Source organism: Biomphalaria glabrata, chromosome 3 (genome assembly GCF_947242115.1).
Source record: "Biomphalaria glabrata chromosome 3, xgBioGlab47.1, whole genome shotgun sequence".
Classification (NCBI taxonomy): domain Eukaryota; kingdom Metazoa; phylum Mollusca; class Gastropoda; family Planorbidae; genus Biomphalaria; species Biomphalaria glabrata.
In genome coordinates this window covers 35,247,156-35,262,387 of record NC_074713.1, presented here as the reverse complement: position 1 = coordinate 35,262,387, position 15,232 = coordinate 35,247,156, and the positions used below count along the sequence as shown (strand labels likewise).

The 15,232-nt window shown below is 35.0% G+C and overlaps 1 protein-coding gene across 3 annotated transcripts in view; it reads left to right on the top strand.

Annotated features, from left to right (window-relative positions):
- Positions 1-2,675: 2,675 nt before the first annotated feature.
- LOC106053755 (alpha-mannosidase 2-like) overlaps positions 2,676-15,232 on the top strand; it is a 29,655-nt gene continuing 17,098 nt past the window's right edge. The window contains exons 1-12 of one of the 3 annotated variants that reach the window (XM_013209369.2): positions 2,676-3,059; positions 4,561-4,738; positions 5,121-5,370; positions 5,544-5,696; positions 5,854-5,998; positions 7,160-7,328; positions 8,019-8,143; positions 8,398-8,571; positions 9,046-9,226; positions 9,992-10,169; positions 10,546-10,736; positions 11,276-11,452. In XM_013209369.2, coding sequence (XP_013064823.2) covers positions 5,200-5,370; positions 5,544-5,696; positions 5,854-5,998; positions 7,160-7,328; positions 8,019-8,143; positions 8,398-8,571; positions 9,046-9,226; positions 9,992-10,169; positions 10,546-10,736; positions 11,276-11,452 — 1,664 coding nt within the window. In that variant the 5' untranslated portion in view covers positions 2,676-3,059; positions 4,561-4,738; positions 5,121-5,199. Of the gene's footprint in view, positions 3,060-3,217; positions 3,458-4,560; positions 4,739-5,120; positions 5,371-5,543; positions 5,697-5,853; positions 5,999-7,159; positions 7,329-8,018; positions 8,144-8,397; positions 8,572-9,045; positions 9,227-9,991; positions 10,170-10,545; positions 10,737-11,275; positions 11,453-15,232 lie in introns of those variants that run through there. The other 2 variants (XM_056024726.1, XM_056024725.1) reach the window with 2 other exon arrangements.

Sequence of the window (15,232 nt, the reverse complement as noted above, 5' to 3'; positions counted from 1 at the left end):
GTTTAGTCCATCACATTGAGTTTTTTTATAGGTAGGTGACCACAAGTTCAATACGATGGACGTAAGTTTAATGTCAGCGTATTGACACTCTCTAGAGGTCACACCTTTCGAGGGAACTGAGTTTGTTTATTTAGTAGTTCATCTTTATTAGGGGGGGGGGCTGGACTACAAGGTAACCAGGTATATTTCCAGATGAACAACACCCTCCCCCTTTTATTTGTTTAGTCCATCCCATTAAGTTCATTGATTGACAGGTGACCACAAGTAAGATACGATGGACGTAAGCACTCTCTAGAGGTCACACGAGGGAACTATGTTTGTTTACTTAATAGCTAATCTTAATTGGGGGGGGGGGGAGTGGACTGGACTTCAAGCCTAACATCTACACGGGTATCCGGACAAAGAGTTTGCTTATTTGGAGAAAAATCTTAATCACGTGGTTGGGCTAGAGGCCACACCTTTTCAAGTGTGCCGAGTTACTTGAACATAAATCTTAATTAGTAAGCTGGACTAAAGATCACACGCACCTAAACGAGTGACCTTTAGCTACACAGAACACAAACCGCGAGATTATATAGCCCAGTAAGCCAGTAACTAATTATTTTGTAGAAGACACGACCAGAGCTATATCTTGAAATGGAGAGCTAAACACCCCCTACTCTTTATTTCTTTGGTCCTTGACACCCAATGTATTGATAGACATTGATCATTTTTTTAAGCCAGAATGAAAAAAACACAACGTGCTAACAAAGGATATTACACTGTCAATAAATATTTTTCTAACGTCTTGACTTGAATATTACTCCTGCAGTTAAGTGTCTTGATTTGATATCAATATTCTTTATAATTTGTGACAGTCAATTAACTCCCTGTTATTACTAATTTTTTTTACTTAAGATGCGTACTTAGCCACTGTGTATCAGGCTAGGACGACTTTTACACACCTGACATCCATAGGCTTACTATCGTTCCCTTTTGTAACAGTTACTGAAACCACGAATAAAATAATTAATAAGTAATAATTAAGGAAGCTGTTTCTAACATACGTTCTTTGTATTTAATGTTTCTTACGTACGTTCTTTGCACAATAAAATAAAACAAAGATGTGCATGTTTGCGTGTGTGTATTTTTTTTTTTGCCTTGTATTAAAACCTTTAGAAAGAAAGCTAATTTCATTGTTTAATTCTTTTGGCTTAATAAATAACGGAAAACCTTACAGTACATTTTAAAATCGCATAAAATAAATTGAATAATAATACCGCAGTTAGATCTAGCAAACAAAGAAACAATATGCTGGAGCGTAAAAAAAAAACAACTTTGACCTCTAACTAGTGGACGGGTATAATTTATCTACATGCTTGACTGACCATGCCAATGTGTTATCTTTTTTGACTGACACCCAACTCTATTGCGTGCGTATGCTCAAGGAAAAAACAATGCGTGATGGTTAACACAAACAACTATACACACTACACTAGGACTACATGTATAACCTCACTAGGTATATCTGACCAGGTTGTTGGTCTTAAATTCATGAACACATACATCCGACCACTATACAAGGCAGATTGCAATTTACTTATGAGAGATTTACATTAGTAACTAGTTAAATATATACTATTTTTATATACTAACATTATTTACATTGACCTTCCTACACACATCCTTTACAGTTGGTGGCATCGTACATACACACAGACACACTCATGCTATACCGATTTTTAGAAATACTGTTAAGCTTGAATAAATCAATCAGTAACAGAGTTTAAAACAATACGGTATATAAAAGGAAAAAAAAAACAACCAATATAGGTATGTTATTTAACAGTTTCGTAAAATGTTCAGCAACACAAGCTATTAACAAGACACTTAGGTATCCGGCTCCGGCTCGGCCCCGGCCGAATATCAAATTTTACTATCCGGTCATATCCGGCTCCGGCCGGATATCAAAAAGTACTATCCGGTGCACCCCTAATATATATATATATATATATATATATATATATATATATATATATATATTCCAATAAAAATAGCCCTTCCCCCCAAAAAAAAAAAAAATAATTTCCGATGGTCTTAGGCGACTCCTCGCAAATGGTCATTCGACCCTCAAATGGGTCGCGACCCATAGGTTGACAACCCCCTGGCATAGAAGATACATCGAATCTAAAAGATTGCTAATATAAGAATTTTTTTAAAATAGAGTTTAATCGGCAATTCCCTAACGTTACAAAAAATAATTACATGAATATATGGCTGCCTGGTCGCTCGGTTTGCGCGCTGGACTGTCGTTCGGACTTATCGATGGTCCCGAGTTCAAACCCTGCCCGCTCCCATCCCCCGTCGTCCTGCCTGCGGGAGGTTTGGACTAGAACGTCAATTATCTTCAATTATGAAGGAACATCCGAAGCATGTAAAACATTTTACAAAACATAATCGAAAGACAGAGAGACAGTACATACTGTTACCATTTCCAGGAGTGGTGACAGTCTTGTTTATCCTGCGATGAGAAGATATAGATAAAAAGCACTCCAATAGGTTACAAGCTTCCATTTATAAAGACTACAGCATTACCATTGGTTTACCTACTTTTTAATTTTTTAATTATTATTATTTAAGGTTTTATTTTAGAGTTGGCATAGAAGCCTCTTTTGTATTGAAGTTTTGTAAAATTCTCTTGAATGGATTGAAAATAAATAAAAACAAATCAGTAGCGTAGACTAAACTCTAGAAATCTACTAGAATATAGATCTAGATATATGATATAGAATGATGATATAGATCTAGATCTAGACTACTTTTGGGGCTGGGTTAAGAGTTAAGATCTATGTAGATCTAGTCACTAAATGACTAAATCATATAGACTATCATTTATAATACTAATAGACTTCTAAACTTCTAGTACTAGTAGTTTAGTTAATTTAGTAGTACTAGTTATTACTAGTAGTACTAGAGATATTAAATAAAATATTACAGTAGATGTCACTGATGTGTAACACTCACACTCAACTGTAGTGATGTAGTGTATAGTATAAGTTATAAGTGTCTTGACAACAGTAGTGAGTAGACTCTAGACTAGTTACTAGAATATTAGTAGCTATTATTATAATTATTACGTCTAGATTTAAGATTACTTTAGATTCTATAGTAAAAATTTTTTTTTGAATTTTCGGTGAATCAATAATTTTTGACGATCATCTTCATGATTACTTATAGTCTATATCTATATAGACTATATTGGGAATTATATTATACTATATAGTCGTAGAACTGGTTATTTACTCATTACTAAAATTACAATACATTAGATTTTCTATCAAAATACTTAGATCTCTAGTCACTAGTCTAGATTCTATCTAGAATTATCTAGAGTTATCTAGATTATCATTATAGTACCATGGACCATAGTCTTCATAGTCAGTCTATGCATCATTAGCAGATCCAGAACTTTCGAGTGGTTAGTTAACATGTTAAAATGCTACATACAATTATGATAAAGTCATGTGAAATTACATAAACTCTGTCTGGAAAGAGGAGGGGTGGTAGAATGAAAATGATTATCCACGCTCCTTTTTATAATTTCTGCTAATGAGTGCATAAAAAATTTGGCATTTAAGAATAGGGGTGGGGCGACTCGATATAAGAATCTAATTTATAGCATATATAAATTATATTAGTGACAGATTTTTATTTATTTTGTAATTTCTTAACTATAATACAAAAGTATTGGTTTGTCCGATGGGGGAAAGGCGATTGCATGTAAAGCCCCTCCCAACCCTTTTTCATTTTATATTTACTAACCATAAAATTTGAGATTAGAGTGTGGTACGACATACAATGGTTTCACATATCAATACGTATTTTATATTATATAGATATTCAACTAGTTTTGTTCACAAACTATGATTTCTCCATAAAAAATAGCACTGCCCACCACCCCCACTCAGAGGGCTAGAGCGGGGAGGACAGTACATGCAATTCCTTACTCCACCAAATGGGCCAATATACTAGAAGGGGAGCGGCATACTATAAAATTAAATATTAATTCAACTAATTTTGTTCACAAACTATGATTTCTCCATAAAAGTAGGACCGCCCCCCCCCCCCCCCACCCCACTCACAGGGTTTAGGTGAGAAGGGCAGTAGAAGTATTCGCTCCCCCCCCCCCCAGTCGGCCAACAGGGGAACGACATTATATAAAGATCGGTTAAAATATCAATAACAAGTTTTAATCATATAGATATTTAATTGATTCTGTTAGCAAGCTGTGATTTCTACAAATAAATTGGATCGCGCCCCCCCCCCCCCCACTCGAAAGAGCAGGATTGATACCATGGCTCCCTCCCGACCCCACCAAATCGGCCAACATACTAGAGGGAGGGGGGCGAAATTATCTAAAAATAGGTTGAAATATAAATAATTAGTATATATTATTAACATAAGTAATAAAGTCGTATACAAATTGTGTAAAAGCAGGGTGACAATAAAAAATGTAAAAGTGGGTTAAGGGCTTTGCTTTTCTGTTATAAAAAAAATCTATACTGAATAATTTTAAATCAGGATTTTAGGTTACTTCCCTTAATCCACCTGAGACATGGTGGCAGTGTGGTAAATAACTTGGCTTCTGAACCAAGTGGTAGTGAGTGGAAATCCTTGTGATGACTGAGATTTTGAACTTCACGATTTTCAGGACAACCCCGAGTTCACACAACTCCAAAGGGTACCTAACATTTGTTGGGTAAGTAAAGCAATTGGCTATTGTGCTGGCCACATGACATCTTCTTTAACTATTGGTCATAGAAACATCATCTGCTCCCGTAGATAGCAAGGTCTGAAAGGGGTACCTTTACTTTAACCTCCTTAATCCATCTAGTTTCAATAGTTACCTGACATTAGCTGGGATACTTTATTGTCACTATAATGGTATACATTTTAAAGTAAAGATTTCTCTATGAGAGTGATGTTCATTGATGTACATGATTTAGATTTCAGTTGAGATAAACTTTTTAAAGAAACATTTCATTCTGCTATTTTTCAACTCTATTTATAGTGATCATTAAACAAAAAACAAACAAACAAAACTTATCACATAACTTAATCATTACTTCCTTGATTTACAGGAAATGAAGGATAAACATTTCTCTGCAAGACAAGTGTTTTGGCGAGCATAAACTTGCATTTCTGTAAAATTTCTGAATTATGGCAGTTAATATTTTGCCACGGAGTTGCACACATCAAAAATCTCTGAAGTGGATATTCATTGTTGGTGTCATCTATTTAGTTTTAATTTGGTTTGGGTACAAGAGCTTAGAGAAAAATATTTCTCAAATGCACAGATCAGGTCATTCTTTTCATCCTAGACTAAAAAAGGTTAGTGTTTACATAGTATATCTTGGTGTGCAAAAAGAAGTTTTTCATTTGAGTTTAATAAAGTGTCATGAAAATTTAAATGACTCTTTCCTATTTTTTAAATTCACACTTTTATAAATTGTATTGCTGTTGAACATCTAAATAAAACTGTTTTTCTTTTTGTTTTGGTTAAGGATGGTAGCATTCAGTTTTATGCCAAAGAATGTGAAAGTGTACATATGTCAAGGTCAAGCCTGGCTATAACATCTTCATCTAATCCTTTGTTTTTATATTTAAATTCAAGTCAGTGTCAAGTTCATCCTCCTCGCAAGAGATCAAATATTCAGGTACCCAGTAAACGTAATTGACTAACATCAAAAGAACTTTGATTAAAATATTTATTACAGAGTAAATCAAGGAAGACCAGATGCATAAGTCAATTAATTTGGGAGGGTTACTGGTTTATAAAACATTTAAATAATTATTTTTATTAAATGCCCTCAGATGGAATATGAATGGAGCTCAATCAGTGTTGGATATCCACAATATGTGTATACAGTGAGTGGCTGGATACAAGTGATCAATGTGGAAAACTATGACTCCAAGCCACTTCAGATTTTTATAATCCCACACTCACATCAAGATCCAGGTTATTATTATTTTTTTTTTCAATATTTGAATTGTAGTCAGAAGCCTAGTTGAGTAGAAGTATAACTTTGTACAGTTTGTAATGATTAAAAACTATAATGACAATATTTCACATATATGTATAATCAGTAGCCTAGTTGAGTAGAAGTATAACTTTGTACAGTTTGTAATGATTAAAAACTATAATGACAATATTTCACATATGTATAATCAGTAGCCTAGTTGACTAGAAGTATAACTTTGTACAGTTTGTAATGATTAACAACTATAATGAAAGTGTGCTGGTAGGATATCAGTCGGATAAAAATACAAAATGAAATACCCAAACATTGAGGAATATGTGGTAATGTAATATAAAAGTATAAGTCTTAGAGAGAAAGAGGGGATGAATTGGTTTCACTCTCAGGAAAGATGCCAACAAAAGAAGCAGGCCAGGCTGTGAAGTGGAACTCTGAAGACACAAGAACTCAACAGAACATGATAAAATAAAAGCAGATAGGAACTGAGAAGACCTGACTCTGGAGAATGGCATTTTAATTACAGAGACTTTTGTTTTCCATAAGAAATGCTCTGGACTGTTGAAAATGATGATAAGTGTATACTCCACACTGATCTACTGAGATGTCATTGTTTATGTCAGCTGCAACTGCACACATTTGAGAACTATTTTGCTGAACTAATTTATAATTTTTACAAAGCTTATATCAGCTCACTATGTCTGTCTGGTCAAAAGTTTTTACACATCATTTTTCTGACATTCAATTTGGGATCATAGCATGTTGAGAAAGCTAAAAACGTGAAAGTGCGTTAAACAAAAACAATTGGTGAAAATAAATGTAATTGCAGAAATTTATAATTGTTAGTGTAGGTCTGTTACAAATTTAAATACATGATTGATCCAAACTGATTGATACAACTATGCTTAATATAGGATTTGTTTTTTAAAAAAGTATTTTTTTTTTTTTTTTATCTGCTGATCAGATCAGATTTTTAAAAAATTATTATTATTATCCAATAGTTTTTAACACAAGGCATGGCTTTCTAAAGTTTGTTATTATTTTTTAAGCTATTAAATAAACATTATTATTACAGTAACTATGGAGTACAAATTGTCAATTGAGACATAAATCTTTTTTCGTGTTCTTTTAATGTCTGTTTAAAGGTTGGCGTGAAACATTTGAAGGCTATTTCAACAGTTACACTAGGAATACATTAGACTATGTCATCAAACATTTGAATGAAAACCCAGATTTAAAGTTTATTTGGTCTGAAGTTTCTTATTTGGAGAGGTGGTCTTCTTTACCAGATTCTAAAACAGATCAGTTGAAAAGGTAAAACTTTCATCCTCAAGACCCTGTTTCATTATAGTGGAATTGTTTTATAGTAGATGTCTAATGATCTGAGATGTAAAATCTGCGATTGATGACCATGAGTAAAAGCTTTATAAAATTAATTAGCATTTTTTTTTTGGTCAATAAACTCTTTTGACGTGCTACATAAAATCATTTGGGGCAATGTAATGTTATATCTGAGTCAATGTCATGGTGCATCTCTAATACACTAGTTTTAAAAATACTTAAACCAAATGTGGTTGTGTTTTGGTCAATATTATACAATTTATCATTTTCTGTAACAAGAGAATCTGGTCAACTATTACTCATTTGCTTCATTGATTACATAATTCTGTACCTTAAGAAATTATTTCTGATTATTGGCATAAAACACCTTTAGTTTTTAAAGGGTTAATCTGCAGAAGATATTCTTGTCGACTTTACTGAAATACATTATACAAAAAATGATTTAAGATTAAAATATTCTGACTATGTCCTTCCAAGTGAAGCATGAATCAGTAACTTTGTCTAATAATTCTGAGAGAGCCAGTGATCAATATTTTTATGCTTATATTTTTCTAGAGTCCTTCTTAAGTTATTTCTAGTTAAAGTTTATTTGAAATACTTGATTTGAAAATGTTCTTGTTTACTTGTTTCACTCTTATCCAATTATTTATGTTCTCTGATCAGATTGATAGACAATGGTCAATTGGAGATAGTCACAGGAGGTTGGGTCATGACAGATGAAGCTGTGGCCCACTACACATCAATGCTGGATCAGCTGATGGAAGGACATCTTTGGCTTCATAAACATGGTTTGTTTTCAACATTTCCCAGCCCAAAGCTCATAACTTTAAACTGAGGAGGCACAAAAGCCCTCAGCCCCCAGGATGACAAAAGTGGTCATCATCGAACCACGATGGACAAACTATATATTATTAAATTATTATTAAATTATTAAATCATGCCATAAGAAAATGGCTTATATAACTATTATTTATTTTATTTAAATCTCAGGTTACTTTTGTATTAAAGTCTTCATTAATAAAATTTCTTTTTTGCCCTGTAGGTATATCTACTAATACATCTTGGTCAGTGGATCCATTTGGGCACTCACCGACCATGACCTACTTATTGAAAAGAGCTGAAATCAACCACATGGTTATTCAGAGAATACATTTTGCCATCAAGCGCCATTTTGCCAATCAGAAAAACTTAGAATTTTACTGGAGACAGGCCTGGGGTTTGTAAATCAAGCTAGATTTTATTTAGTTATTTATACCTTAGAAACAATTCTTTGCAATGGTTTTTCAGATTCCATTTCAACTCTTATCTTGGGATATTGTCTAAGTACATCCTCATTTACATCTTTCCATGTGATGACTGATAGCTTTTTAAAGCATCTCTATTGCTACGAGTTTTCTTACCACCTCTGCTTGACTTTGTGGTAATGTAAATGTGAAACTGCACAGCAAGCTGATCTGTTGTGTTAAGGACCTTTTGGTTGTTTTCTTTTCAAATCAATCATTCTTTTAGTTTTAGTAACTAATATAAGTGCCAGATGGACAAATACAAAGCAATTAGAGACCTACTTGAAAAACATTATTTCATGCCTTAAAAAATATCTATATATATATATAAGTTGACCTAATTTTGTAGGTTGATCACATATTAAGTTGTTTTTTTTTTAGTTATAAAACATTTTTTGTTATTTCAGATTCAGATGATAACACTGGTGTCTTCTGTCACATGATGCCATTTCTTTTATATTCTATTCATTACTCTTGTGGCCCTGACCCTCATGTCTGCTGTCAGTTTGACTTTCACACAGATAAATGTTTCAGAGGGAAAGAAACTATTCCCAAGATAACAGTGGATGATACTAACATCAGGAAACTGTAAGAAGACAAAAGTAGAATGGAAACAATACTATCATCTCAAGTTAATCATCTTGTTCTGTGTTTTTAATAAGAGTTTTAATAATATAAAGAATGTAGATGTTAGAATGTAGATGTAGATGTTAACTTTTACTTAGTTTTGAGAACGACTAAAAAGTATGTAACTAATCATGTGAAAATAGTGTTTACACTTTCTGTTTGTATGTTCTATTTGGTACTTACACTATAGCTTTCTGTTTGTATGTTCTATTTGGTACTTACACTATAGCTTTCTGTTTGTATGTTCTATTTGATACTTACTTACTCTATAGCTTTCTGTTTGTATGTTCTATTTGATACTTTACTTTTTACCTGCTTTTACCTAACTACTAATGGGAGGAGGAATATTATAGCTGGTTATCATTACATTTTTTTTTACACTTTAAAGATAATGTTTAAATGAAATGAAAATAAAAACTAAAAATATTTTTTCTTTTTTATTTTTTCAATTAATAAACTGGAAATTATTGTGAGATTCTAGTTAGAAATTGTTTTGGGGGTAAGATATAGGTAGGAGGGTGTTAGGCATTGTTTGTTTTAGGAATATTACTATAAGTAATCAGGCTTTAGATAGAAGTAGCTTGTTAAGTTGTTGTTTTTTTTTGGTTAAAAATAGTTCTGGGTGCTGTAGCTAAATGTGCATATGCAATTTAGTTGTTTTCTAGAACTCACACTGAATTAAATTTATGGTTTTAATTCATTTTTGGTTTGTCCATTGAATTTCAGAGCATGGGCTTTGTGGGAACAGTTTCAAAAAAAGGCCTCATTGTATCGAAGCAACATTCTACTTGTCCCCCATGGAGATGATTTTCGTTACAGCTCTCAGAGTGAGTGGACAGAACAGTTTGGAAACTTGGGGAAACTGATGGATTATATGAACAAAAATAAAGACATGAACATTCAGGTATATCAGCTCATTTTTTGCTTTCTTTCATTACATAACAATTAACTAGAAATTCAAATTGTTAATATGAACTTTTTCCTATAAAGATTTCCATATAGCAAAGTTAAAAATTAACTTTTTCCTTGACTGTTTTTTAGGATAATATTTAAAACCATCAACTTTACTATTATCCACCATTATGATCTAGAGTCATTAAGTGTTTTTTTAGCTGCTAAGCCTTGGTTTTAAAATGATGTGGAGCAAGATTTATATTTTCCATTTTAGGGTGTATGTATTCATCCAGATTTAATGACTCTAGATGATAATGGTGGAGAATAGTGTATGACTTTCCACATTTTTTTAATACTCAAATTTTGTGTGATTGCATTGTATCTAGATTCAGTATGGAATTTTATCTGACTACTTTCAAGCAGTAGAAATTGAAAGTCAAAAAAATAGAATCTCTTTCCCTTCACTTGCTGGTGACTTTTTTCCCTACAATGATAGAGATGACCAGTACTGGACAGGCTATTACTCTAGTAGGCCTTTATTTAAACACATGACATATGTCTTGCAAGCAAAGTTGAGGTATGTGTTTTTTAACATATGATTTATCTTTTTGAAATAAGCTAATTTATGGATCATCTTTAAAACATGCAAACTACATATAATGATTCAAATAAAAAAATAATAATAAATAAATTGATTAAGGCTACTTTACACATATTTATTGTTTCAACAAACATTCTTGAGCAATTTCTAATCATTTCCTAAATATATGAATGTTGTACTTGTAGGATGAAGGCTAATTTGTCCAACTGACAAATTAAATATTATGTCCATTATTTGGTCAATTATTTGGGGGAGTGACCCAGATGCAGATTAAGTTTAGCATTGTTTTAAGACCAGCAACTTCTATTTGACCAAACTAGTTTATTCATTTGTGCTGGATGGATTAAAGAAAGACATTAAATGTCAACAATCAAATCTCAGCCTTCATCAACTAGAATTCTTTGGTTAAAACTATCAGAGCATTTTACCACGATGTCCTGTGATAGTTTAGTTATAGTCTTTCCAGTAGATGGCATTTTAAATCAGTGGCATTGCTTTTTTTTTGTATATTACAGGATAACAGAAATCTTGTTTTCTCTTCTGTGTGCTCAGTTGTCAGAATTCTCTAAGTCATTTTGCTCCACCAAGGAGCCGGTTATTGTTGATGCTCGTAGATCTCTGGGTCTGTTCCAACATCATGATGCCATCACAGGCACAAGTAAAAAGAGAGTTATGGAGGACTACAGCAACAAGTCAGTTCTTATCATCATTTTAATCACTTACAAATAGTCTTCTCCTATCATGGTGAAAGTTGTTTTGATTTTATTTGGGCGAATATGTCTCTGGGACCAGATAGATTTGTCTTTTAGTGGGAAATTAAATGAAGTTAGCATTGTGTTGGCCCACATGACAGAATGTTTTAAAATTTAATAAATTTAACTTTTTTTTTTACAATACCTACATTCAAGTAAGATATTCATGGAACCTTCAGGAACCTCTATGCATAGAACCTGGACATGCACAGATCTCAAGAACAGCTCTAATGATTTTCCTAGAAATTTAACAGTTGATGTATATCGCTGAGAAAAGAATAACTAGCTCGTGGGCCACATGGGGAAAACTCTAGTTTGACCGTTATATTTTTTCAAAGTGAAATATAAATAAATGTAAATTTGGCTTGAGAACTAGACTTAGATCTAGTGGCAACATCAGATTTGAAAGGACTATCACATTCTTAAAAGGACTAATGTGTTCGGAAATTTGAGAATTTGATTCAAGAGTTAAATAATTATAATTAATGTTAAGGAAAATTGTGCGCATCATTTTCTAAGTCTAGATTTGAACTCCTTATCATTGAAATTATTCAATAATAAAAAAAAAACATGTAGTTAGTCAGTCATATTATCTTCCTATTTTATTTATTACAGATGTTAAAAAGAAGTTGCAAAGGGAAAAGATCGTCTAAAAAGAAGATAATTCTGTCTGTGGCATTTTACGTCTCGAGAGACTATCTTTTCTCTTTGCAACTTCTTGTGTGACTAAAGAGGCCAATCGCAAGTTGGGCATATGTGATCACCAGGCATCATTGCATTATCACCCTTCTTTCTGCTTTTTTTATTGTTCTATATATTATGCAATCATCTGCAAATAATCTGACTTTTGTTCCTGAACTAATACAATTTGGTAAATCATTTATGTAAATTAGAAATAGTAGTGGACCTAAGACTGTTCCTTGCAAAACACCTGAGTTTACTAGTATTGGTGTTGATTAGGAGCAATTTATCATTATAGTTTGATATCCTTTCTATTAGAAAACCCTGAATCCATTGATGTAATGATCCATTAAGCCTAAGTATTTTAGTTGTTTTTTAAGCAGGCTGTGCTGGTGAAATTTGTAGAATGCCTAATAAAATTGTATCTATTATCTAATCATTTGAAAAATCATCAATTATTCCTACAAGTTGAGTTTCACATGATCTTTATTTCCTGAAGCCATGTTGGTATGGAGTGAGGACATTATGTTTATCTAAGTGATTTATGATGTTGCTGCATGTAATGTGTTCTAGTATTTTGCATGTAATGCTGGTGAGTGATACCAGTCTGTAGTTATGTGGATCAGATTTTTCTCCTTTATTTATAGGGGAGTGACTTTAGCTTCCTTCAAGTCCTAAGTACCCTGCTCTGATTTAGTGATGCTTTATTTGGTTTTATGCTAGCTTATAGTTTTTGGATCTCTTTTTCTTGTACATTTATATTTCCTATCTCATCTCTGCCTCCACCAACCAGCTTCCTCCAGCATCTCTCCAACTGTCCCCACGTCTTGTCCATCTGCTTGGCATCTGCCTCCACCAACCAGCTTCCTCCAGCATCTCTCCAACTGTCCACACGTCTTGCCCATCTGCTTGGCATCTGCCTCCACCAACCAGCTTCCTCCAGCATCTCTCCAACTGTCCCCACGTCTTGCCCATCTGCTTGGCATCTGCCTCCACCAACCAGCTTCCTCCAGCGTCTCTCCAACTGTCCCCACGTCTTGCCCATCTGCTTGGCATCTGCCTCCACCAACCAGCTTCCTCCAGCATCTCTCCAACTGTCCCCACGTCTTGCCCATCTGCTTGGCATCTGCCTCCACCAACCAGCTTCCTCCAGCGTCTCTCCAACTGTCCCCACGTCTTGCCCATCTGCTTGGCATCTGCCTCCACCAACCAGCTTCCTCCAGCGTCTCTCCAACTGTCCCCACGTCTTGCCCATCTGCTTGGCATCTGCCTCCACCAACCAGCTTCCTCCAGCGTCTCTCCAACTGTCCCCACGTCTTGCCCATCTGCTTGGCATCTGCCTCCACCAACCAGCTTCCTCCAGCGTCTCTCCAACTGTCCTCACGTCTTGCCCATCTGCTTGGCATCTGCCTCCACCAACCAGCTTCCTCCAGCGTCTCTCCAACTGTCCTCACGTCTTGCCCATCTGCTTGGCATCTGCCTCCACCAACCAGCTTCCTCCAGCGTCTCTCCAACTGTCCCCACGTCTTGCCCATCTGCTTGGCATCTGCCTCCACCAACCAGCTTCCTCCAGCGTCTCTCCAACTGTCCTCACGTCTTGCCCATCTGCTTGGCATCTGCCTCCACCAACCAGCTTCCTCCAGCATCTCTCCAACTGTCCCCACGTCTTGCCCATCTGCTTGGCATCTGCCTCCACCAACCAGCTTCCTCCAGCGTCTCTCCAACTGTCCCCACGTCTTGCCCATCTGCTTGGCATCTGCCTCCACCAACCAGCTTCCTCCAGCGTCTCTCCAACTGTCCTCACGTCTTGCCCATCTGCTTGGCATCTGCCTCCACCAACCAGCTTCCTCCAGCGTCTCTCCAACTGTCCTCACGTCTTGCCCATCTGCTTGGCATCTGCCTCCACCAACCAGCTTCCTCCAGCGTCTCTCCAACTGTCCTCACGTCTTGCCCATCTGCTTGGCATCTGCCTCCACCAACCAGCTTCCTCCAGCGTCTCTCCAACTGTCCTCACGTCTTGCCCATCTGCTTGGCATCTGCCTCCACCAACCAGCTTCCTCCAGCGTCTCTCCAACTGTCCCCACGTCTCGCCCATCTGCTTGGCATCTGCCTCCAAATCGCGATGCCATGCATTCTTGGGCCGTTCCCTCTTCCTCTTTCCTTGGGGGTTTCCAGTTTGCCTTGTTATGTTGGATGCAGGCTTGCAAAGGGTGTGACCTATTCATCTTCAGCGTCTTTAAAGGATATCTTCTTTAATGGGCTGCTGCTTTGTTGTTTGCCACAGTTCCTCATTTGAGATCTTGTCCGACCAGCGGATCATAAGAATCGTCCTCACTCAGGTATTGATGAATACCTGGATTTTTTTCCATGGTAGTGATGGTGGTTCTCCAGGTCTCTGCTCCTATGTTTTCTACTTGGTTTAATTTATTAATATGTCTCTGTCTCCTGGGGCTGAGAATGCTGATGCTAAATATTTATTAAGAATGTTACCTTTAATTTCATTATCATTATGTGATAGGTTATCTTTGCCTTTTATTGGGGATACTCCAGTTGTTTCTGTTTTTTTTTAATTAATGTATGAACATAAGTTTTTATTGTTATCTTCAGATATTACTTTATATTTGTATTGGCTCAGCAGCTGTCTGCTAACTTTTTGGGTTAGATGTTTCATTTTAAGGTACTTTTTATGGACTCTTTCTGCCTTAGTTTCTTTAAATTTTTTAAATAGATTTTCTTTCTGTTTGCAAAGTTTCTTAAATTTATTATTAAACCAGCATTTATTTATTTTGTTTGATGAGTGTTTAGTTGGTATTTGATTTTCTATAATTAAAAAAAAAACGGCTTTGAATGAAATTCCAGATAACTGAGTAAATTTAAAGTTGCTTCAAGTTTATTGAAAGATTATCTAAGCTTTACTTACGGTATATTTTTTACATAAATCTAATATAGATTACTTCTAGATTCTAGATCTAGACTAGATTTTAAGAGTTCTAAAACATAAAAGTCTAGCACTAGTGTTGGATCTAGATGTCCATATAA